This window comes from Panthera pardus, unplaced genomic scaffold, assembly GCF_024362965.1.
Source record: "Panthera pardus isolate Hobbes unplaced genomic scaffold, ASM2436296v1 HiC_scaffold_11, whole genome shotgun sequence".
In the NCBI taxonomy this organism is placed as follows: Eukaryota; Metazoa; Chordata; class Mammalia; order Carnivora; family Felidae; genus Panthera; species Panthera pardus.
Genome location: NW_026526666.1, coordinates 82,187,391 through 82,213,147, shown reverse-complemented (window position 1 = coordinate 82,213,147; position 25,757 = coordinate 82,187,391). Strand labels below are relative to the sequence as shown.

General features: G+C 46.3%; 1 protein-coding gene across 1 annotated transcript; it reads left to right on the top strand.

The window, feature by feature from the left end:
• Window positions 1-862: 862 nt before the first annotated feature.
• On the top strand, window positions 863-25,406 carry ZBTB8B (zinc finger and BTB domain containing 8B). The gene is made up of 4 exons (XM_019429851.2): window positions 863-1,474; window positions 7,514-8,529; window positions 20,039-20,217; window positions 23,642-25,406. Exons 2-4 carry the CDS (start codon window positions 7,554-7,556, stop codon window positions 23,957-23,959), a joined length of 1,473 nt encoding a protein of 490 aa, XP_019285396.2. The 5' UTR covers window positions 863-1,474; window positions 7,514-7,553; the 3' UTR covers window positions 23,960-25,406.
• The last annotated feature ends 351 nt before the right edge of the window (window positions 25,407-25,757 follow it).

The window sequence follows — 25,757 nt, the reverse complement described above, 5'->3', positions numbered from 1 at the left end:
TTCTGAGTGCAGAGTTCTGTGTGACCTGCACAGTTGGTACACCGGTTAAGCTGGTTTGCCTATCTCTCACTCCCTTACCCCGGTGGCTGTCCTCCTATTTCTTAGGCACATCCCAATCTGTTTTTAGAACCTTCCTACTAGCTCTTTCCCTGCCTGCAATGCTCATCTGTTTAACCTGAGCATGGCAGCTGGAAGGCTGCCAACTGAGAGAGGCCATCCCTGACCTTCAGCCCCTCATAGCCACCAAATCACTTTGTTAGATCGTCTACCTGTTTTAATTCTTTGCCATGCACTTCATATATTTCCTTTTTTAAGTTGTTTTTTTGTTTATTAGCCATCTCCCCTTGTTATGGGTTGGACTCTGCCTGCACTCCCCCCCCCCCCCGCCCCCCGCATTGGTGTGCTGAAGTCCTAACCCCCAGCACCTCAGAATATGACCTTATTTGGAAAACAGGGTTATTGCAAATGCACTCATTTGTTGAGTCGAAGTTGTACTGGGGTAGAGTGAACCCCTAATTCACTATGACTAGTGACTTTATATAAAGGGGAAATCTACACACAGAGATATATACAGGGAGAGCGCAGGTGAACATGAAGAGGGCCAGCTACAAGTCCAGGAGAGAGGCCTGGGACAGATCTTTCCTCCAGAACCCTCGGAAGGAACCAACCCTGCCCACACCTTGACTTCCAGCCTCCAGAAATTCGAGACAATGAATTTCTGCTGTTTAAGGCGGCCTGTAGTGTTTTAACACAGCAGCGCTCACAAACTGATAACACCCACTTTGAGAACTGAGCTCCGCGAGAATGGCAAGCTGGTTTGTCTTGTTCACAGCTGTCCCTCAACATGTCAGTACTGTTCCTGAGCACCGGGTACCGCTATATAACTGTTTCACTTGCATACATGACCCTGAAAGCTTTTCAAGGGAAGAGGGTGTCGGGGTGTTCGTTAAAAACCTGTTGAGTACATGAAACCATTTCACTCTTTCCAGAATTTCTGCGAAGCGCCGGCAAGTAAAATGTGTGCGGACTGATAGGTCAGAGCTCTCATTCTCCGGGCGACTTTAATATGCACGTCGTGCTTTCAGCTCTCCGGACAAAGACGCCGACACTTCGCAGGTCCCTCGAGTGGGACTCAGAAGACCGAACAGAGCTCCAGCCTTCTGCTAGTGTCCGTTCTTGCCCCTTTTGGCATCTCGGGACTTGTAGTTTTGTCCACTGTATCTTTGCTGGAGAAACGAACGCTGAGACCACAACTCCCGTCACCGCGCGAGGACTGGCGCCATCAGAGCGCAGCCTCAGGAGGGGGCACGGGCGCCATTGACTAACCCGCTGGTCGAAGGGTCCGCCTTCCTGAGCCTAGGAGCCCCTGTGATTGGTCAGCTGCCTCGCTTCTCACGGAGGGGGCGACAGGTGAATGAAAGAGGGGCGTGTCGGTGTGCGGTAGCTCGGCCGCAAGGCTGGATCCCGCTGAAAGGTGAGAGTCGAGAAGCGGGTTCGCGCTACCTCTTTCATTGGTTTGGGGAACGTTCGGGGCGCCCCAGGAGGTCCGCCTTGGGTGGAGGGAGCGGGCAGAGAGCTCCCCTCTTGGTCGGCCTCCCTCGGACCTCCCGGCCCTGGCTGCTCCCGAGACCTCCCGCCACCCAAACCTGAGCTGGATGACCGACCCTTCCCTCCCTCCAGAGTGGGGAGCGTCGGCGCGGCGGCAGCTGTCCCCCTTTCCTTGGTATTGGGCTGTCTCGCCGCGTCGTCCAGCCGGGTGGTCCTGGCGCCCGCCCATTGCGATGGTGCTGGGACGCGAGGGCTCGGCCAGGTTGGGGCAATGCCCACCGCAGCGATGGTCACTTTGTCTGCAGGAGGCAACGAGACGGGTAAGGCCCCTGTCTCCCACCCTCAGGAGCCAAAGACCGGTCCAGGAACTGGTTCCGGTGATCTCCGCAGGGTCGTCTGTCTTTGGAAGGTGGGGAAGGGGTGGAGATCCCCTTGTCTTGGGAACAATTTAGCAGGTGAATCCAAGGTGCAGTTGACCCTGAAATTTTTTCTGTGAAAATGGAAACTCTTCTCCCGTGTCGTTCCCCCTCACTCCATGCGTTGGGAGAGGAGTGACTTCCTCAACCCTATGGGGAGTCAGGTTGGCACAGCGGTTAAGAACGTCAACCCTGGAATCAAACCAATTTTGGTTTCAGTCCTGACTTGCACATGTTAGCTATAAATCTGAACTTCAATTTCCTCCCCTAAAAAAGAGGGTATAACAATGATATCTACTGCATTGGGTTAGTGTGAGGTAAAAGTTAATTAATGCTGGTAAAGTACTGTCTACAGTGCTTCATGAAGAGTGGTGTTCAGTAAATGCTAGCAATGGATGAGCAGGTTTTCATTATTCTCAGGTTGGTGAGACGGAAGGAGTCTTGGCAGAGTCGGCGGGTGGAATTCAAGGCTGGTTTTGGTGCCAGCATGAAGGCAGTCATGTGATCTGGGTAGCATTCCCTAGGGGAACGTGGGAGTGTGCTGTTGAGAGTAGTGTTGGCATCTGCTCTCTCCCGGAGGACATGCACGGTGTACTTGGCTCATTTTTCTATTCCTGGCACCTTCCTTGTATGTAACCAGTAACTGTTGAATTGAATTGCAACAGTCAGAGGGCTGGGGGTTCCCCTAACCGGTGAGGCTAAATGTGCTTCTGACAGCAGTAGATCCAGAGAGCTTCTTTCCAAGGAGAAGTAGTGATCCTCAGCCAGTCCCATGGTTGCAGGGCACCAAAGGCAAGTGATACGAATAAGGATTTCCACAGTATATGCCAAATACAGGGTTGGGGAAAGGGTTGTGGACAGACTTTTGCCAAGTTAAGGAGTATTGACATGACCCGACAGAATCTGGATTATTTGCAGAGAGAAAGCCAAAGGAAATGGGTTTGGGGTACTGTCGCTGGAAAGGAGCATCTTCCAGTAAAAGATGGAAGTGCCCTGTAGATAAAACTGTTCTTCAGCTAAGAAGTGTTGGGCCTACACCGGTTTATCTCCCTGATTGGCCAACTCCTTATTCCTCTGCCCTTCCTCCTTTACCCCCTTTGTTGAAAAAGAAAAAAATGAAAGCAGTACATGCACTTAGTGAAACATTCTAACAGGTTGAAAATGAAAAGCGGAGATCCCTTCACGTACTTCTTACCCTTAATCTCTCTTCTCAAGGGTGTCTGCTATTAACTCTTGTTTGTATAACCCTACATTGAAAAAAATCATGCTTATACAGATGGAATCATATGGTACATTTTGTTTTGCTTCTTGTCTTTTTCTCTCAATATACCTCGATGACCTATCCATAACGAACACACACAACTCTGGCTCATTAAAAACGTGGCTGCATGGTATTCCCCTGTGTGATTGCCCCTCATTTATTTAACTTGTCCCCTGTTGGACATTCTTTATACTTTTGTGCTCGTATAAAAGCCTGGTGAATGGACATCTCTGAACTTGTAATTTGATATTTTTGGGCAACCCATCCAAAAGGGTAAATTTTTATATTGATATTTCTGGGACAAAAGAAGTGTGCATTTTAAGTTTTAATAAATATTGCAAAATTCCTCTCTAGAATGGTGTTCCAAGTTACATCTGCATCACCAGTGGATATTAGCACATGACAGTTGAAAAATGTGATTTTACCAGTCTGATAGGTTTTCTTTCAGTTCTGAGGAAGGGAGTAAACTATGGTATTGAAATGTTGTATTTTCCTATATCTTGATTTTCCCTTCATATTTTTTCTTTTTCTTTAAAGTTGATTTATTTATTTTGAGAGACAGAGAGAGAGAGAGAGAGAGCATGAGCAGGGGAGGAGCAGAAAGAGAGGGAGAGAGAATCCCAAGCAGGCCCTGAGCTGTGGCAGAGCCTGAGCCGGGGCTCGATCTCATGAACCCATGAGATCATGACCTGATGACCTGAGCTGAGATCAAGAGTTGGACCCTTAACCAGCTGAGCCACCCAGGCACCCCGTTTATATTTTTTTTAAGTTTTTTTTTTTTAATTTATTTTGAGAGAGAGAGAAAGAGAGTGTGCACCAATGCGTGTGAGTCAGGAAGGGACAGGGAGAGGGAGACAGAGGATCCAAAGCAGACTCTGCACTGTCAGCGTAGAGCCCAATTCAGGGCTCAGACTCATGAACCTTGTGAAATCAAGACCTGAGCCACCCAGGTGCCCCTCCCTTCGTATTTTGATTGCCAAAGGCAGCAGCAGGAACTGCTGGGAGGGCTTGGTTGGAAAAGTCAGAAGAGGTGGGAATGACAGTGAAGCCTTAGTCCTGTGACAACTTTCAGGGTTGATTTATTTGGGAATCATAGAATTTTGCAGATATCTAACGGTTTTCTTCCTTTCTGAAGCAAATGTTAATTTTAACTACTTTGGATGAAAAAATTCCAGAAATTATGATATAACTTCCTTGACTTTAAAATGAATATAAACAGATAAGAATCTTCTTGAGGACTTAAGCCCATCACTTATAGCCCTGGGCTATAATTTAGTGCTGTCCTAAGGCCATTTTGAATATGTAGGAGCATTTAATGTTGCTTAGCTAAATGGCCTCAGGCTGATGTTTTGAAAAAATTCCTGGGTCTATTTTTTTAAGAAACATTTTTTACCTTTTCCTAGCTGTCAACTCTCACTTTTGTCAGTTTACTATCTTATAGAGGATCCTCTCTACTTCTCTCCCTAATTGGTTGTCTAGTTTCTAAACTGAAACAAGTGAAATGCATCACTTGTTATAAATATGTATAAAGTAAGTGTGAACTGCCAGTTAATAAGGTTCTTGTGGGTCTTTAATGAGTATAGTCCGTGTAGTTAGTACACAGACTATGGGGAATCAATTTTGCCGATGGAAGAGCCCTTTTTGTGGGGAGAAAGTGCCTGGTTTTTGGCTGGTTAGGGTATTGTGGCATTGCATTTGTAGAAAGGAAGAGCACTAAGGAGTTGTGAGTTGTGGTTGGCAGCTCTAACCAGGCCTTTTGTGATTCCAGTAGAGGGATGATGGACTTGGTTCTAGAAACTTCCCTGTGCTCAGTGGGTCAATACGGAAAAGGGGTAGTCAATGGATTGTTACGGAAACCGAAGTTCTGCTGCTTGTCGCTCTAAAGGCCAATACTCAAGAGATGAGTTTTGATTGAAAAAGAATGTGAGTTTTGTTCAGAAGCCCAGGGTCCTGGGGAGAAGGCGGACTCTTGTCCAAAAGCCAACACCGAGGTTTCTGCCTGACCCAGGGATTTTTAAAGCGATTTAATCACTTAAGGGAGTACCATGGTCTTTGACATTTCTTGATTGTGTGAGGACTTGATGATGCCAGCTACAGAATTATCTCAGTGCTCAGAGGTTGTGCAAGAACGTCTGGTTCCTGGTTACCCGGGGGTTGTGCAAGAGCACTCTGTTCTTTCTGCAAAGGAGGGCAAGGTTTGCAGATGTGTAAAGGGAGGTCAGCAAAGTCATTTGCGTGACCTTAAAAAAGAAAAACATTTTGCTCAATGTTTCTGGGCTAATCAGAAAGCTGAGGTGGCTTCAAACAGACTCGCTGGCCTTGTGGCCTAGGAAAGTTCTGGTCCTTCATTCCCCAAGGCCAGTGGTCCGCAAGTCTTAAAAGAAAGTAAATTAGTTCTGTTACAGATCAAGGGCCTTAAGTCAGCAAGCAAGGAGTGTGTTAACTTGAAGTAGGTTGACCCTTAAGACCAGGCTGGAGTGCTGTTACAGGTTGGCTCTGTGGTGTGTGATGGGAAAAGATGGAAGAGAGGGAGCTCGGGGAAGGTCAGCATCTGTCTTTCTCAGTAGCAGAAGGATTGTAAACTTGATCTATACCTGCTCTACTTAGCAGTTAAGAAAGGAGTATTCCTTTCTACTTACCGAACCTACTTTGTCCAAAGCACTCTGCCAGGTGCTATGGGGGATAGCAAATGAAGTAAGATGTGGCTTGTACCTTCCAAGGCTTTTAGTCCCCTGACCAATGAGGGCCAGGACCTAAAGTTTGGAGGAGTGGACCGAGGATAGTGGAGTCAATCCGTTAAGAGTCTCTCAGTTGCAAGAGATAGAAAACCCAACTCAGACCAGCTAAGGCAAAAAGGGACTTAACTGGCCTCTGGCACAGCATGAGTTGGGGCCCAGATGGTGTCCCCGGGGCACCTGTTGCTCCTGTCTGAACTGAGCTGTCATCTTTGTTGGGCGGTTCCCTTGGTGATGAGGCAGCATCTTAAAAAAAAATTTTTTTTAAATGTTCTTATTTATTTTTGAGACAGAGAGAGACAGAGCATGAGCAGGGGAGGGGCAGAGAGAGAGGGAGACACAGACTCAGGAAGCAGGCTTCAGGCTCCGAGCTGTCAGCACAGAGCCCGACGCGGGGCTCGAACTCATAAACCGCGAGATCATGACCTGAGCTGAAGTCGGGGACGCTCAACCGACTGAGCCACCCAGGCACCCCTGTGAGGCAGCATCTTTGACATCCACATGCCCACCGAGTAGAGAGTGCTCTTCTTTGGGTGCCCCAGTAAACATTTCATTGCTTTTCATTGCTCTGACCCAAGCCACATGGCCATCTCTCAGCTAATCACTGTGGTCAGAAGGTGGGACACGTTGATTGTGGTGGCCTCTATTATATCTAGAGCCTGGGGATGGGGCCAGCTTGATGCAAAACACATTGGCCAATGGAGTACCTGGGTGCCTCAGTCAGTTAAGCATCTGACGTTGGCTCAGATCATGATCCCACCGCTCATGAGTTCGAGCCCCACATCAGGCTCTGTGCTGATGGCTCAGAGCCTAGAGCCTGCTTTGGATTCTGTGTCTCCCTCTCTCTGGGCCCCTCTTCCAATCGCACGCTCTCGCTCTCTCTCTCTCTCTCAAAAATAAATAAAGATTAAAAATTAAAAAAAATTAAAAACACATTGGCGAAGAATGGGGGAAGGGTGGTTCTATCAAAGCCAGAAAAACTACCAAAACCATAAGAATGATGAATGTATGCTGGCTAGCCCACCAAAAGCTTCCATAAAGTAGTAATAGGTGTGTGCCCAGACTTGTAAGTATGGTCTCTGAGTTCCGTATCAGGACTGAACTGTAAGTCTTAGATTTGGGTGTTATCTATATTTTGAGTCTTTAAAAAATTTTTTTAAATGTTTATTTTATTTTGGGGGGGAGGGGCAGGGAGAGATGGGGGACACAGAACTTGAAACAGGCTCCAGGCTCTAAACCGTCAGTATAGAGCCCGATGTGGGGCTCAAACCCACAAACCACAAGTTCATGACCTGGGCCGAAGTCGGGCGCTCAACCAACTGAGCCACCCAGGCGCCCCAGTGTCTGACTCTTAATATTGGCTCAGGTCCTGATCTCATGATTCATGAGATCGAGCCCCCCTCTGTGCTGTCAGCACAGTTGGGATTCTCTCTCTCCCTCTCTTTCTGCCCCTCCCCATTCATGCTTTCTCACTCTCTCTCTCTCAAAAATAAACTTGAAAACGAAAGGAAAAATTAATTGGTAAATTAACTTCAAAAAAACAATCTTGGCAGAGATCCAGGCTACTCCAGAGCAGCAGCAGCTGGTGGAGACATGGAGATGCAGTCCTATCATGCCAAGCTCTTGGGGGAGTTGAATGAACAGCGAAAGAGGGACTTTTTCTGTGACTGCAGCATCATTGTGGAAGGGCGGATCTTCAAGGCCCACAGGAACATTTTGTTTGCCAACAGCGGCTACTTCCGAGCCCTGCTCATTCACTACATCCAGGACAGCGGGCGGCACAGCACCGCCTCCCTGGACATAGTCACCTCCGATGCCTTCTCCACCATCTTAGACTTCCTGTACTCTGGGAAGCTGGATTTGTGTGGGGACAACGTGATTGAAGTCATGTCGGCGGCCAGCTACCTGCAGATGAACGACGTGGTGAACTTCTGCAAGGCCTACATCAGGTCGTCCCTTGACATCTGCCGGAAGATGGAGAAGGAGGCTGCCGTGGCTGCAGCGGTGGCGGCGGCGGCGGCGGCGGCGGTGGCGGCTCATCAGGTGGACGGCGGAAGCCCCAGTTCAGGCAGGGAAGGGACCTCCTGTGACACCAAGAGCGTGGTCCCCTCTCCGGCCGAGGGAGAGGAGAGGGTGGACTGTCCAAGAGAGCCCCCTCGCAGTGACTGCAGAGGCTGCCACCCACTGGAACTGGCGGCGAAGGACGGCCAGGGCAGTGGCCCAGCTGACAGTGACCTCTCTATTCTGCCCAAACAGATAGAGCCCAAGGTGGAGTTTGATGCCGACGAGGTGGAGGTGGAGTTGGGCGAACAGCTGCAGCCGTACGCCACCCCACTCAGCCTGGCCCACGTGGACGAGGGTTTGCCCGGTGGCCAGGCCATCGACTTGGCTTATGGTAACTACCACGTGAAGCAGTTCCTGGAGGCACTCCTGCGCAACGGTGCCGTCCAGAGCAAAGGTGACGTGGACCATCACTTTTCTCGAAGTTTGGAGGGAAGACCAGAGGGTGCGGGAGGAGCCATGAGTGCCGTGATGGATGTCCAGACCGACTGGTATGGAGAGGACTCAGGTGAGCTCCATTCGCCTTCAGCATCTCTGCCGGTCACTTAGCACGCACACCTGTGCCTTACTGGCTCCCATCACCATAATCGTCAGCATTGCCATTGTCACTGCTGTCATCACCACCGTCTCCACCACCGTCATCACCACCACATTATCACCACCACCACCAGTGGGTGTTAGTCGAGCACCTGCTGTGTGCAGGGCATTGTCTCTTCCTGTGTGTTACTATTTTACCTCTACAACTGGAGTATAAGGGTGTTGAGGGCAGTTTGAAGACGTGGGAAAAAAATCTACTGTCTTTTACTAACCAGCAGTGGGGCTTCAGTTAAATCAGTAAATCTCTTTGAACCCATTTTGTTCTGGAGATAATCATCCCTGCCTTGCCTTTCTCACAGCATTGAGGACCAAATGAGAAGGTTTTCAGAATTTTTTCTCATGTACGAGAACATATTCTAAGAAATTTATTCCTCTCTGTGTTAACCTTGGTGCCTGGCACATAGTAGACAGGCAGTTTTGGTCGATGGTGCATCTACTTGAGAATATCTAAAATGAGTCGGCATTTGGCTTTATGTGAGTAAATTTCTTATATCCCTTGGTAGGCTTTTAAAAAACTATTTAAGGGGCGCCTGGGTGGCTCAGTCGGTTAAGCGTCCGACTTTGGCTCAGGTCATGACCTCACAGTTTGTGGGTTTGAGCCCTGACTTGGGCTCTGTGCTGACAGCTCAGAGCCTGGAGCTGTTTCGGATTCTGTGTCTCCCTCTCTCTGCCCCTCCCCTGCTTGCACTCTGTCTCTGTCTCTCTCAAAAACAAATAAATATTAAAAAAAATTAAAACAAATTTAATGTTGACACATCTAAAGATGTGTGTGTTTTAATTAAATCATCAATCTTAAACTAGCTTTTATATCAAATATTTTACTTCTGTAGGCTTTTGTGTTTTAAGAGAACTTGGTTGTTCCCCTGAACATTCTGAGAGATGAGTTAACATGACTAACTCTCCTGAACAGGTGGGGTAATTGTGTTGTAAAGCGTCTTGGAGAGAGAAATAGATTTGGCCGCTACCTTACTGATGAAAGTACCCTATAGCTTCCAGAACCTCAAGCCAAGAAATTAATGAATCCCAATTTAAATTCAGCCTTCAATACTGAGCAGTGAAAGTATTTTAGATAAGGGAGATCAGCTGCTTTTATTTGTTACTAAGTGGCTGTCTTGAGATGTTTAATTTCATTTTTTAAAGCAAGAACGCTCTGTATGCCTGATTAAAACTAGGCTCGGAAACTTGAAAATGCTCTTTCTGATCCTCAGGGACACTGGCTTAACCAGCATTTAGAAGGTAGTGGCTGTTTTCAGTGAACACACTGTGGGAACGGGTTGAAATCTCATTTCCGTGCATAATAGCACTTCACAGACGGTGACCACCCTTTCACATCCATTAGACCCTCATGAGTTTGGCAGATGAGTGTGGAGAAACCGAGACCCACAGGGTTTGGTGAATTTCCTGAGAATGCAGAGCTGGTAAGTGGCAGGGCTAAACCTAGCAACCTGGGCTGGCTTCATTTCATTGAAACAAACTCTGAAGGCAGCACATGGATTTCAGTGCCATGGTTTTATCTTTCAAGCCCTCTGCCCATAAGCACAAGTATCAAGAAATAGTCTTCAGCTCTACGCCATCTTCATTCAAGTCCAGTCCCTCAGTCTGTAAAGTCAGGTTTCCAACTACAAGGTAGTTGGAAGGCAGCCCCTCCTGGCCCTGGCCATGCCTGTTGTCTGCCAGGTTTCTATTCCATTCACACGGCTCCTGGGTAAATTTATTCCAAATGCCAAGGCGCAGAGTAGGACTGATTTGTTCGGTCATTCATTTATTTGCTTAAATATTTTGAGCACCTTCCTGGTGAAGATTCGAAGATAAGTCAGACATGGATCCAGCCCTCAAAGAACTGATGGTGTCTTAGAGGAGATGGGATGCGTGTAATTGGCATCACATGATGTAAAGTCACCAGGGCTGGAAGACAGATGGAGGTGTGATTTTCACAGTAGTCCCGAAGCAGGAGAACCGGATTCCTCGTGGGAGATCAGGGAGGCATTATGAAGGTGGCATCTGAGGGTAAGAAGAGACATAGGGAGAAATTGATTGGAGTCGGATTATGGAAAACCTTAAATGCTAAGAGGTAAGGTTTTGTCTGTAGGCATAGGGGAATTTTTGATACTTACTGAGCTTGGAAGTGGACAGGATCTGTGCTTGTGGGACATTAATTTGGCCTCAGCACCCGATGGTGTGGAGATGGGAGACAAGGGCAGGGAGACAGTGGCTGTCTTGAGATGTTTAAGGTGTTGCGATAATTCTGTAGCCACATTGCTTATATCTGACGTTAGCAGACACTGCCAGATCATAAGGTCCTCCTGTAAAGTCTTCTCCCCCCAGACCTCCCAACCCCAGTTCCAGCACCTGCCATTGCTTCTTGGAAAGTTCATCTACATTGGTCACCTCCACTGTTTTACTTCCTACTCTTTTCTCCGCTCACTGTGGTCTGGCTTCTGCCCCCTCCACACCACTGACACTGCTGCCATGAGGTCAGTCATAGATTTGCTAGAGTCAATCCGGTGAGCGATTTTCAAGTGTTACCTTACTTGGCCTCTCTCAGTAGTTGACTCTGCCCTTTCTTTCCTTCTTGAAATTCTTTCTTCCTCTGGTTTCTGACACTATGGGTACCCATTGCTCTTAGCCTCTGCCCATTGCTTTCCAGTCTCATCACAGGGTCATTTAATGCCAGTGTGTCCAGTTCTCCATCATTGGCTTGCTTCTTCAACATCTTATCATTGCTGCTAACTAATTAATTAACTAACTCATCAGTTTGTTCTCTGTATTTATAGGTCTGGTTCTGCTTTTTGTTTGCTTATTCATTTATTTGGTTTTTTAGGTTCCATGGATGAGTGAAATAAGATGGTGTTTGTGTTTCTCAGTCTGACTTATTTCACTTAGCATTATACTCTCTAGGTCCATGTATGTAGTGGCAAATGACATGATCTTATTCTTTTCTGTGGCTGAGGAATATCCCAGTGTGTGTGTGTGTGTGTGTGTGTGCGCGCGCGCGCACGCGTGCACACGCAAGTGTGCATATGCACCACGTTTATGTCACATCTTCTTTATCCATTCATCTATTGATGGACACAGGTTGTTTCCATATCTTGGCTATTGTAAATAATGCTGCAATAAACATAGGAGTGCATGCATCTTTTCAAATTAATGGTTTTCTTAAGCTTATTTATTTTGAGAGAGAGAGAAAACACGAGCAAGGGAGGAACAGGGAGAGAGAGAGTGAGAGAGAGAGAGAGCGCGTGAATCCCAAGCAGTCTCCGTGCTGTCAGCATAGAGCCTGATGCAGGGCTCAAACTCACCAACCGGGAGATCATGACCTGAGCCGAAATCAAGAGTCAAATGCTTAACTGACTGAGCCACCCAGGTGCCCTCAAATTAGTGTTTTTGTTTCCTTTGGGTAAATACCCAGTAGTGGAATTTGAGAGACCTCCATACTGTTTTCCACAGTGGCTGTACCAATTTATATTCCCACCAACAGTGCACACGAGTTCCTTTTTCTCCACATCCTTTTCAGTGCTTGTTATTTCTTTTTGATTCTAGCCATTCTGACAAGTATAAATAAAGGTGATATCTCGTTGTGATTTTGATTTGCATTTCCCTGATGATTAGTGACGTTAAGCATCTTTCATGTGTCTGTTGGCCATCTGTATGTCTTCTGTAGAAAAATGTCTATTCGGGTCCTCTGCCTGTTTTTTAAATCATACTGTTTTTATGGTGTTGAATTGTGTAAGTTCTTCATATATTTTGGATATTAACCCCTTCTCGGATTTATCAGTTGCAAATATCTTCTTCCATTCAGTAGGTTGCCTTTTTGTTTTGCTGATGGTTTCCTTTGCTGTGCAAAAGCTTGTTATTTTTATGTAGTGCCAATAGTGTATTTTTGCTTTTTTTCCTCTTGCCTTGGGAGACATATGTAGAAAAACGTTGCTGTGGCCGATGTCAGAGAAATTACTGCTTGTGCTTGCTTCTAGAATTTTTATGGTTTCAGGTTTTACATTTAGGTCTTCAATCCATTTTGAGTTTACATTTGTGTATGGTATAAGAAAGTGGTCTGGTTTCATTCTTGTGCATGTAGCTGTCCAGTTTCCCCAGCATTGTTTATTGAAGAGACTGGCTTTTCCCCATTCGTATATTCTTGCCTCCTTTTTCCTAGATTAATTGACCACGTAAGCGTAGGTTTATTTCTGGGCTCTCTATTCTGTCCCACTGATCTGTGTGTCCATTCATTCAATCATTTAACAGACATTTATTGAGCACTGACTATACGCCAGACACTGTTCATCAGCATGAACAAAAGGTAGTCCTTGTCCTCATGGAGCTGATGTTCCAATGCAGGGAGACAGACAACAAACATATAAATAAGTGTATAATACGAAGAGAACAAAAGCAGGGGAAAAGTTGACAGAGAGTGAAGGGGATGCTGTTTTGTTTAGTGTTGACAAGGAAGGCCTCTCTAACAAGTTGCTTTTGAGCAGACGCCACGAGGGAGGAAGAGAGCAAACTGTGCAGGTAAATCAGGGAGAAGAACATTCCGGGCAGAGGGGAGAGCAGGTCACACTGGTCGGGTGAACAGCAGGGTGCTGTGGAGGCCGGAGTGGAGTGGGCGAGGCAGAAGGTGCTGGAGGATGAGGTCAGAGAATTTGGGTGAGCACAGATCAGCTAGGGCCCTGAGGGCCATGAGAAGACCTTTGGGTCTTACTCCAAGAAGGGATACCACTAGAAGTTCTCAGCCAAGAGTGACTTGAAATGCCACATATTAAAAGGATCCGGGGCGCTCGGGTGGCTCAGTCGGTTGAGGCTCAGGTCACGATCTCGCAGTCTGTGAGTTCAAGCCCCGTGTCAGGCTCTGTGCTGACGGCTCAGAGCCTGGAGCCTGCTTCACATTCTGTGTCCCCCTCTCTCTCCGCCGTGCCCCTGCTTGTGCTCTGTCTCTCTGTCTTTCAAAAATGAATAAACATTTAAAAAATTTTTTTTAAAAAAGGATCCCTTTGGGTAGTGGTCTTCTTGGATAAGACTGGACTGTCTCTCAAGGTAGAACGAACCGGATGTGCTGATGGCTTATGTGAGTGGTATGAGAAAGACAGAAGTCAAGGATGACCCTAAGGTTTTTAGCTTGAGCAGTTGATTTAGACATGTTACGTTTGTGACGCCTCTCAGATATCCAAGTGGGGATGCTCAGTAAGCAGTTGCATCTGTATGTCTGGAGTTCCGGGTTGGGGGGTGCAGTCAGAGCTGAGATATAAATTTGGGAGTCATTAATGGGTCCATGGGATTTGAAACCTATATATCCCGTGAACTTATAGGTGTAGAAGGAGAAGATGAGAGATTTAAGGACTGAGCCCTGGGGAACGCCAGCATGTCAAGGTCAGAAAAATAGGGAGAAACCAGTAAAGGAGACCGAGAGGGGGCAGGCAGTGAGGTGGGAGGAAAATCGAGAGTGATGGATGCCAGGAGGAGAAAGCGTTTCAGGAAAAAGGAGAAATTGACTATGTATAGTACTGTGCGTAGGCGGATTGAAAACTGATCACTGGAGAGGTCTTTGGTGGGTTTGACAAGAGCAGTGTCGATGAAGTAGTGGAGCAAGAGACCAAACGGCCTGAAACAGAGCTGGGGAATATAGGCGGGAAGACAATGAGTATCGATGCTTCTTTCAAGCAGTTTTGTTGTGAAGGGGACAGAGAAATGCATCAGTAGCCAAAGGGCCATATGAGGTCTAGGTTTTTATTAAGGTGGAGGATCTAAAAGCATGTTCGTTTGCTGATGGGAATAGTCCAGGAGAGGGGAGGATAATTGATGGTGGAAGAGAGGGGCAGTTGATAGATCGAGGGCAGGCAAGGTCCCTGTACAAATGGCAGGGACAGTCTGGCTCTGCATGTGAGGAAGGACAGTTCGTTCGTAGGAACAGGAGTGAAAGCAGACCACATGTGTTCATAGGAGAGTTTGGGGGTAGCTGGGAGCATGTAGAGGTTCTCTTCTGATTGCTTCTCCTCAGTTAAAGCAGCAAGGATGGTGGCTGAAAGGAAGGAAGGGGCAGCGGGGGTGGAGAGCTGAGCAGAGGGAGGGTGTGGAATCGTCCCTGAAGAACCAAGGGCTCTGACATTAGTGCTCAAAGAGTGATGGTTAGATGGATTTGAAGCGAGACTAGAACACACAGTTGTGTTATTTTTCACCAGTGATGTTAGCTTGCCTTGTTTCAGGTATGGAATAGGCATAGATTTGTATTTACCCAGAATTTAGGTTTAACCAGGGGAATACAGACAGAGGGAAAGAGAGGACTCAGGCAGTTGAGGGTGGATGTGAAGGAGTGATTTCAGTGATGGATTGTGGGTACTAAACTGGGGAAGGAGAGGCACGAGGATCCAAGGAGGTGAAGGACAGTAAAATGGCAGCATAGTCCCTGGCTTGGCCCCAGCCAAGAAAGGACACTTAGGGGGTGAGCTGGAAAGATATGAGATGGTGACTGGGAGGTGGGGTGCTTGAAATGTGGACTGTGGAGCAAATGCAGTTATTGGCAATATCTTGGTATGGGGCCATGATTCCGCTCCCAACCATACACTAGCAGGGTGCTTTAAAAATATGCTTGGGAGGCACTTGGGTAGCTCAGTCAGTTAAGCATCAGACTTTGGCCAGGTCATGATCTCAGGGTTGGTGAGTTTGAGCCCACATCTGGCTCTGTGCTGACAGCTCAGAGCCTGGAGCCTGGAGCTTGGATTCTGTGTCTCTCTCTCTTCCTGCCCCTCCCCAACTCGTGCTCTGTCTCTCCCAAAAATAAATAAACATTAAAAAAACTGAAAAGATATGCTTGGGACAGAGATTGGGCATCAGCATTTTTTAAGTTTCCCAGGTGATTCTTTTTTTTTAAGTTTATTTATTTAATTTGAGAGAGAGCATGAGTGAGGGAAGGGCAGAGAGAGAGGGAGAGACAGAGAATCCCAAGCAGGCTCCACACTGTCAGCGTGGAGCCCGACATGGGTCTCAAACGCATAAACTGTTGAGATTGTGACCTGAGCCGAAATCAAGAGTTGAATGCTTAACTGACTGAGCCACCCGAGCACCCCTTTCCCAGGTGATTCTGATATGCAGATCAAGTTGAGAACTCTTGGTCTAGGACCGGATAGCTGACATGGGGTAGAAGACAAGGAGGAAAGGAGGTCATGGAACAGAGAGGCCAGGGTGTTGGGTCATTTTCAGTATTCACACCAAGAATTACGCTAGGAGTTATGTTGTGAAGGCAATGTGCTCAAATCTCCATGGAATGACGAGGTGACGTTGGGGCTCCTAGATGACTATGATAAGGAGAGGTTGGTATGCTAATGGTGAGGTTTTGGGGTGATGCTAGGGTGGTCTGGAGCTGATGGCCAAGAAGGAAGTCTTGAAGACGTCTTTGGTGCAAAAGGTGATTTTATTAAAGCATGGGGACAGAACCCGTGGGCAGAAAGAGCTGCACTGGGGTTGTGAAGAATGGCTGGTTTTATAGTATGGAGTTTGGGAGGAGGCCTCCAGAGGGACTTTGACATGCTAAAGCAGGCTCCTAAGATACCTGAGGCCTTGCTATCATCAAGCCAAGGTTGTTTTCCCTTTAAGTAAGGCATTAACATTAGGACAGTAAGGGTTTCCTGGAGAAATGTTATACTCTGTATTTGCCTCAAGTATTTGTCAATGGGCTGCAGGTTATAAGGAATGTAATTTTACCTGCCATTTCCTTCTTGCCTTTGTTTCCCACATCACTATTGAGGGGTGATGTTGGGGCTCCAGGAAATGGAGTCTATAGGTTTCTGGAGATTAGGCTGTGGATAAGATTGCCTTTTTCTTGCAATTTACTAAGATATTTGTAAACCCATGTCCTATAAGACTGTGATCTCTGTCAGTTGGCCATTTCCTTTGTCCTTAGGCAGCCAGGAGTGCCTAAGGAATATCACACACGTCCCGCCTGGGGAGGAGGGTGTGCTAGCTTGCATTTTGTCCTTAGCCCACCTCATGCTCTCTCATCACTATCATTCGATGGTGTGAGCTTCAAAAGATCTTAAGGTTTTCGAATATGGAGGGAGGGACAGTGGTCTGGAGATGACAGTGAAGCACAAGGAGGATCCTACTCACCTCCGACCCAGAGGTGTCAGGGTTATGGGGTAAGGGAAGCAGGGTGTTCAGGGGAGAGCCAGGTCTCAATGAAAGCAGCAGGTCCAACTTGCTGAAGATTTGCAAAACTGTATTCTTCCCTTCTTTCCCTAAGTTCCAGATGTATCTGTCTAACCCAGATACTCCCCCATGGATGCTATGGGGCTGCCCCAAACACAGTAAAATCCAAACTGAACCCCTCATTGTCCCAGTACCTGCTTTTTCTCCTGTGTTCCCTGCCTCAGTTTATTCCACTGTCATCTACCAAATCAACGGACCCACAATCTGTGTCATTTTGAATCTTCTCTTTCCCTTCTCTCCCCTCCCCCATGTGGTCACTGCATGCTGTTAACTTTACTTCTCTGCTTTAATTCATGACATCTCTCATCCTCTCCCCCTCTCTTCCTGCCTTTCATCTTGCCTCTCTTAAATCCTTCCCCTGCATTGCCCTCTGAGGGAGCTTTTAAAACTCAGATCTGACCGTGTACTCCCCCTCCTTAAGATTCTAGCTGCTTAAAGAATAAAGTCCAAGAGGGATGCCTCGGTGGCTTAGTTGGTTAAGCATCCAACTTCGGCTCAGGTCACAATCTCAAGGTTGGTGAGTTCGAGCCCCGCGTCAGGCTCCGTGCTGACAGCGCGAAGCCTGAAGCCTGCTTCGGATTCTGTGTCTCCGTCTCTCTCTGTCCTTCCCTTACTTGTGCTCTGTCTGTCTCTCTCTCAAAAATAAATAAATATGGGGGCGCCTGGGTGGCGCAGTTGGTTAAGCGTCCGACTTCAGCCAGGTCACGATCTCACGGTCCGTGAGTTCGAGCCCACGTCAGGCTCTGGGCTGATGGCTCGGAGCCTGGAGCCTGTTTCCGATTCTGTGTCTCCCTCTCTCTCTGCCCCTCCCCCGTTCATGCTCTGTCTCTCTCTGTCCCAAAAATAAATAAAAAACGTTGAAAAAAAACATTTTAAATAAATAAATAAATAAATAAATAAATAAATAAATAAATATGAAAAAAAATTCTTTTAAATCTTGCTCAAAGATCACTCTTCTGTGAAATCCTTTTCTGAACTCCTAGAGAGAATTCATTACTTTCCTGTCTATACTTCTTCGTCACTTTGAAATTTGCATGTGCTACATTACATTGTATGAATTTGTTCACATGTCTTTCTGTCCTGCTAAACTTAACTTCTTGAGGGAGGAAACCGGTGTCTTGGTAATGATGGACCTTGTTAACGCAGTGTTGGGCATTCAGATGAACGTTTGTGTTGGTAAAATCAGATCATGAGAGGGGAAGGGGAGTGTGCTAATTCTTACTTTTCTGGTGGAGAAATAGTTAACAATTGGTTTTTCCAACGACTAACACTGGACCCATTTTACTTAATGTTTTTGTAGATAATTGAGAAGAAAGGTAAAGTATAACACCAGGCCGGTGAGGATAGATGGCCAGAAGGTTCCACAACCCCTGAGGAGGGAGCAGGAAACTGGCATCTCAGCCCCAGTGTGACCAATGAGAACTAAAATAATCTAACATATGTATATAGTGATGAGCCACGAGCTGCTGCTTTTATTCTAGGAAACCCCTTTGGACTCACTATAGATTATGAAGAGTGTTAGGCATTATCGGACGGGAACTAGAAACCAGAGAAAATCTCCACCCTTATGTAGAATGATGTCGGGTTCTCACCTGCGGTTCAGCTTGCCATACTTTTGGCAGCACCTTGGAAGAGACCAAGCCCAGCTAGGTATCCCGAGAAGGTCCCAGAGAAAAGGAGTTACTCCAGTGTTGAAAGAAACCACAGAAGCCTGGCCTGCTTCATCAGTAAGGACACCAAGGACTTGGTGTTTGTGTTTATTGATGATGGTGACAAAAATGGCTGATATTTATGAGCCCCTACCCTGTCCCAGGTGCCGTGCTTTAGGTGTTACTTCATTTCATTCTTACCATAATCCTTTAAGGTGGGAACTATTATCATCCGTATTTTACATATGAGTAAAGTAAGGCGCAGAGAAGTTACGTGAGATGTCCAAGGTCACACGTCTGGTAAGTGGTACAGCTGGGGTCTGAACCCAGGCTTCAGTGCCTGGAAAGCTTGAGTCACTAGTGCCTTCCTATGTGACGTGATATGGCCAAGGTCTACAAAAAGTCCTGAAGGACGTGGATAGAGGGGACACATCTTGGAATACTGTAGTAAGGGTAACTCGGGAAACTTGAACAGTTTTTATACCTGGGGATTAATTGTGTTGCCAATCATAATGGTTGTACATGTAAGATGGGGAAAAAAAAGTTGGAAAACGATTTAAGTGAATCCCTGGATAGTTGATGATCTCAGGTATATAGAGTTAATACGAATTCTAGTTTACGGTCTGTGCCATAGCACACCATTTCTGCACGTGCCTGGAAGCTGTTCTTAGGAGCTCCTGTCAAAGAAAGCATGGATCCTAGGGGAGAGAGAGACAGAGAGAGACAGAGGGAGAGAACCTGGATCCTGATCCAGGGGTGTGATCCATCAATAACAGAGGTTTCCAAACTTTTGGGGGTCATGAGATCAATTGAGAAGGTCTGTGTTAGTCAGTTCAGGCTGCCACAGCAGAATACGACAGGCTGAGTGGCTTAAACAACAGAAATTTGTTTTCTCACAGTTCTGGAGGCTCAGAGCCCAAGATCAAGGTGCTGGCAGGGTTTTTTCTTCCTGGCTGGCGGACAGCTGCCTTCTTGCTGGTCCTCACGTGGCCTTCCCTCTGTGCATGAACAGAGAGAGAGTGAGATCTCTGGTGTCTCCTCCTCTAATTATAAGGACACCAGTCCTATCAGGGTAGGGCTCCACCCTTATGACCTCATTTAAGCTTAATTGCCTCCCTATCTCCAAATATAATCACACTGTAGTTTAGGGCTTCAATGTATGAATTGGGGGGGATGCAATACGGTTCATGACAAAGTCTCAATCAGCGTTGTCTTAAAATGAAATCAAACAAAATAGATACCGTCAGATTGACTGTTATTTTGGGAAGCTTTTCCACTTATCCACTGGAAGACACCACTGAGGTGGTGATGTAAGCTGTATCCCTAACTGAGCCACAGAGGTTGAAAGCCAGTAAGAACTGTATGGCATTCCTTGCAACCCTTTACCCTCCGGCTGATGGGGAGCCGGACAAAGACTTGGAATTTGCAGTGTCTTGCCGTTGGCTGGTGGTAGAGTTGATGTCCTCCCTCTCAATCTGGGCTGGAGGAATTCCCCAGCTCCTGATCACCTGTCGGAGGGTGGCCAGTGTCATTGTTGCTTACAGTGCAGCTAAATCAACCCATTTGGTTCCCCAGGTGATGTGCTGGTGGTCCCCATCAAGCTCCACAAGTGTCCTTTCTGCCCTTACACTGCCAAACAGAAGGGCATCCTTAAGCGGCACATCCGCTCACACACAGGCGAGCGGCCCTACCCCTGCGAGACGTGCGGCAAGCGGTTCACTCGACAGGAGCACCTGCGGAGTCATGCCCTAAGCGTAAGTGTCTGGACTGGCAGGTCTCCTGTGGTGAGGGCGGCGGGAGACACAGGGGAGGGGGTTCCCGACATCTGTCTGATGTAAGGGTAAACCAGCCTGTCTTTTGGGGCGCCGAGGTGGCTCAGTCAGTTAAGTGTTCAACTCTTGATTTTGGCTCGGGTCATGATCTCACAGTTCGTGAGTTTGAGCCCTGCATCAGGCTCTGAGCTGATAGTGTAGAGCCTGCTTGGGATTCTCTCTCTCTCTCTCTCTCTCTCTCTGCCCCTCTGCTGCTGGCGCTGTCTCTGTTTCTCTCTTAAAAACAAAAAACAACAAACAAACAAAACCTTAAAAAACGAACAAAACAGTTTGTCTTCTGTGTCTTTGTCCACTGGACTATTTTCAGAGAATTTTAAACATATGTTTCTACTAAATTAAAGCTGGGTTGGTAGCACTTAGAGAAAGTTAAAACTTATATGATTACAGACCAGTTTTCTTAGACTCAAGAAAGTTTAGATCCTAGTTAGGGATGGTTGTCATAAGGCAGAGAACAGCGGGGCTTGGACAGGGGATTGTGGGTCTGTTCTCACCAGTGTGATACTAAAGGTGAGAAAGCTGTATCCTCAGTTTCCCACCTAATGCCAGTACCTGGACATAGGGAAAGTACATGCCGCCCTTCATAAGGCCACCTGTGGACAGCAAACAGGGCTCCAGACCAAGGTGACCTCCCCTCCCACTGGCTACTCCCCGGGAGCCCATCTCCCAGGTGAGTGGTTAATTCCCACCAGCTAAAAGGCATTCAGGCCATTTAGGAAGGCATGTATTTAAGATCATCTTTGAGCAAGGCAATCAGTCTTTGGGAAATCAAACATAAAAATGGGTTTGGACTTCAAAGGACACTCTCAAGAATGTGACAACCCACAGAAAGGGAGAAAATACTTGTGAACCGCTTATCTGCTAAAAATCTAGTAACCAGAATATATAAAGAACACTTTCAATTTAACGATAAAAAACAAATAACCAGATTAAACAATGGATGTGAATAGACATTTCTCCAAAGAAGAGATCCAAATGGCCAATAAGAACATGAAAAGATGCTCAACATCATTAGTCATTAGGGAAATGCAAATCAGAGCCACAGTAAGATACCACTTCAAATATACTAGAATTGTTATCATCAAAAAAAAAAAAAAAGTGTTGGCAAGGATGTGGAGGAATTGGAATGTTCATACACTGCGGATAGGAATGTAAAATGGTGTAACCAATGTACAAAACAATTTGGTGGTTCTTTAAAAAGTTAAGCATAAAATTGCCATAGGTCCCAGCAATTCTACATCAAGGTATATACCCAAGAGAACTGAAAGCATGCATTCACACAAAAAAGTACATGCCCACAAGTGTTCACAACAGCATTATTCACAGTAGCCAAAAAGTGAAAACAACCCAAGTGTCCATCAACTGATGAATGAATAAAGAAATTGTGGCCTATCCATACAATGGACCCTTAATTCAGCCATAAAATGGAATGAAGTTCTGATACAGCTACAACATGGATGAACCTTAAAAGCATTATGCTGCTTGAAAGAGGCCAGTCACAAAAGGCCACGTATTATATGATTTCATTTATATGAAATATACAAAATGTGCAGACTCATGCATATAGAGTAGATTAGTGGTTAGTAGGGGCTAGAGGGGTGTCGGATGGTAGCGGGGTGACAGTTAATGGGCACACGGTTTCTTTCTGGGGTGAGGAAAATGTTCTGGAATTAGCGGTGCCTGGGTGGCTCTGTTGGTTAGGCATCGACTTCAGTTCAGGTCATGGTTTGTGAGTTCGAGCCCCGCATTGGGCTCTCTGCTGTTAGCACAGAGCCCGGTTTGGATCCTCTGCCCACCCCATCCCTCTGCCCATCCCACCTGCCCTTCCCCAGCTCATGCTCTCTCTCTCAAAAATAAATAAACATTAAAAAAAATGTTCTGGAATTAGATGGTGGTGATAGTTGCACAACCTTGTGAGCGTACTAAAACCCATTGAATTGTTTGCTTTAAAAAGGTGAATTTTGGGGCACCTGGGTGGCTCAGTTGGTTGAGTGTCCGACTCTTAACTTTGACTCAGGTCATGATCCTAGGGTCATAGGATCGAGTCCCACGTTGGGATCCATGCTGTGCATGGAGCCTGATTAAGATTCTTTTTCACTCTCCCTCTGCCCTCTCCCCTGCTCCTCTCTCTCTCTCTCTCAGAAAAAAAAAAAAAAGGTGAATTTTATAGAATGTGAATTATGGGTTTGAAAGAATCCAGACTTAAGATAAGTACAAAGTTACTGACTGCCTCTGCTCTCAGGGCTGGCCCCAGCACACTTGTCTGAAAGTAGCTTCATTCCATGGTCTTAAGTTTTTGTTTGTCTTTTTTCCTCCTCAATTTATATCTCCAGTCTGTCTTGGCAGCAACAGGTCCCTGGTGCCCCTAAGATGTTTCATCGATTGGAATCCTCATTCCCTCTATCTTTCCACATTATACAAAGTCCAGTCTACTGCAGCCTAAAGAGGTGGTATTCAAAGGCACCATCAGGTTGCAAAGGTCAGGTACATATTCTGGTTGGCTCAAGTGCTGTGGGGTTAGTGTAGGAAGCCCAGAAGACCCCATGGAAGACAGGGACATTGGCCAGGATGTAGTGGCAGCTCCAGCAAGCTGAGTATAGTGCTGTTGGCCCTTGTCCTCCACCATTTCTCTCTGTCTCTACCTCTTGTGTCCATCCTGCATCCAGAGTCTCTACAGGAGAGGCTTTGGTTCACAGAGCTCCTTTAGGCTGGAGCTCCTGAATAGCGCACACATTAGATAGTCCCTTATATGGAGGGGGGCCCTGGGGCTGCTGCCCTGAGGAGTTGCTGCATGGGGTAGGAGATCAGGTTCCTTTTTCTAGTATGCAAAGTGCTTCTCCTAGGTAAGGAATGTATTTATCAATGAAGAGTTAAGAATGAGACATCTGCCACATATGGAAAAGATACCATCTAACAAGTCTGCCTCCCTAATAACTAGATAGTCCCAGGTACAGAAAAAGCCATGCTTAAAATCCCCATCAGTTTCCTGAATGCTCTTTATATGCTGGACATAGGGATATAGTAACAAATGTGACAGAGAACATGAATGAGAATGGTCCCTGCCTTCTTGGAGCTTATAGTCTAGTGAATTTACCAATAATTTGTTAGAAAATCAACAAAGGAAGGAGTATAGGTGGGAATATATAGCTGGGGACCTAACCTGACCCAGAGCATCAGCGAAGAGTTCCTTCAAAGGTATTAGTAGTAGCGGAGGCCTTGGCAATGGGGAGTGGGCACGTTCCTCGCATATCCAATGGCCTTGGGGGTGGAAACACCGTCGTCGTGAGGCTGAGGCTGTGGCAGAGAGAGCAAGCAGGAGAACGTTTACTGTGTCTGCTTGTAATTTTAGGTCCATAGATCCAACCGTCCAATCATCTGCAAGGGCTGCAGAAGAACCTTCACGAGTCACCTGTCCCAGGGACTGCGGCGCTTCGGGCTGTGTGACAGCTGCACCTGTGTTACGGACACACACGATGATGAAGACGATTTGATGCCCATCAATCTTAGCCTGGTGGAGGCCTCGTCCGAAAGCCAAGAAAAGAGTGACACAGACAATGACTGGCCAATCTATGTGGAGTCTGGTGAGGAAAATGACCCCGCTGGAGATGATTCTGATGGCAGACAGCAGATTCGGCCCAACTTGTCAGATCAAGAGACACTTACGTAGCGGAAAATTCTGGGGGTGGGTAGGGGGAGAGGTTTTAGAATTTGTTGTTGCTCATTCTATGTTCGAAAGCCACCATTTGTCCAATTTTGTGGAACCCCGAGAGGAACATGTTTTCATACTATCGTTACATTTTTGTTACATTACACGGTGAAGGTTGGATTTTGTGACTCAAAGGACTGATGACTTCTTACTGGAATGCCCTTGCTTTCTGAGGGCCTTGTTGAGTTAATTCTGAGTGAATTAATGCTTGCCCCAAGGCTTCCCATTTTTCCTGTTGTGCACCCAAACTCTGGTTAGGAGAAAGACAAGAAAGTCCCCATGCTTGAGACATTTAATTGTCTCATTCCTCCAGATTCCTTTTTTTTTTTTTTTTGTCAGCCTTTTTCTCTGGAAATGTAGGCAAAAATATTTTGACATCAGTCTTACCTTTGCCAAGCTTCTCCTGATGGATTCCATATTTTAATTTTCTGGTGAAGTATTTTTTTTTTAACATTTATTTATTTTTGAGAAACAGAAGGACAGAGCACAAGTTGGGGAGGGGCAGAGAGAGAGGTAGACACAGAATCCGAAGCAGGCTCCAGGCTCCGAGCTGTCAGCACAGAGCCCCACATGGGGCTTGAACCCATGAACCGAAGTTGGACGCTTAAACAACTGAGCCACCCAGGAGCCCCTCTGGTGAAGTCTTAAAGACAAAGCTTCACTGATATAAGGCAGGCAGGGCTGTTTGGCTCCATGAGTGTAAAGATACTTCTAAGACTTCAGTTTTAATGGCTGGGAGTATTTATGTGCACGCAAGCATGGAAATGAGCTGAGAGACTCCTGGGCACTCTGACTTGCCCAGCTAAGTTCAACTTTAAGTTAGTCCTGAGAAAGGAGACTGTGAGCCCAAGTCTGGGTGGTTTCCCTGTTTAGTTTGGGATCTGACCGGTCTGCACACACAGATAACCTGTTTTGTGATCATAAAACAAGTCATTTGGATGAAACTCAAACCCCTTCCCTGTGTTTTCCTGCCATTTTCAAGAGCCGCTGCTGTGTAATGTGGAAATGTAGCCCCTGCTGACGGCCTTCTACTTCGATTATGAATAGAACTTTAATTGGAGGGAAAGTGTGAGCCTGTATAAACAAGTTATATTTCTAAATCATTTGCCTTTTAAAGTTTATTTATTTATTTTGAGAGAGAGAGAGAGAGTGAGTAGAGGGAAGGGGCAGAGAAAGAGGGGAGAAAGGATCCCAAGCAGGCTCCGGGATATTAGCCCAGAGCCTGATGCAGGGCTCGATCTCACAAACCATGGGATCATTACCTGCGCTGAGATCAAGAGTCAGACACATCTTTTACCTTTTAAAAGATCCTCTGGAGGGAAAGAGAAGATTGGTAGAAGAACAGGTTTTTAAAATCTTTGCAGCCAACACAGTTATTCTAACAGAAGAGGGTATACTTCTTTAAAAGGCTGAAGAAAAAAAATAAATAAAAGGCTGAAGAGCAGGAAATATTAGGGATTAAGGGATATTCAAGGCACTTTCATAATTTTGTCTTATATTAAAGACATAAGACAAAAAGATAAAGACATAAAGATAGATTTTTTAAAATTATTTATGTATTTATTTTAATTAGACTCCACACCCCACGTGGGGCTTGAACTCATGACCCTGAGAGCCAGCCAGACGCCCTCCAAAATAGATTTTTAAAAGAAATCCCTTTTTCTTCCTTTAATTTTAGTCTAGTCGTGTTTCCAAAGGTAGTGAAATCACCTTTCTGCCTCTTGAGCAAAAATAATAATAATAATAATAATAATAATAA

What these genes read in the sequence shown, in the direction of transcription:
- ZBTB8B (XM_019429851.2), top strand. Translation starts at nt 7,554, where the DNA reads ATGGAGATGCAGTCCTATCATGCCAAGCTCTTGGGGGAGTTGAATGAA. An exon ending in CTGGTATGGAGAGGACTCAG is followed by an intron (nt 8,530 to 20,038) that starts GTGAGCTCCATT and finishes TTGGTTCCCCAG; the next exon opens with GTGATGTGCTGGTGGTCCCC. An exon ending in TGCGGAGTCATGCCCTAAGC is followed by an intron (nt 20,218 to 23,641) that starts GTAAGTGTCTGG and finishes TTGTAATTTTAG; the next exon opens with GTCCATAGATCCAACCGTCC.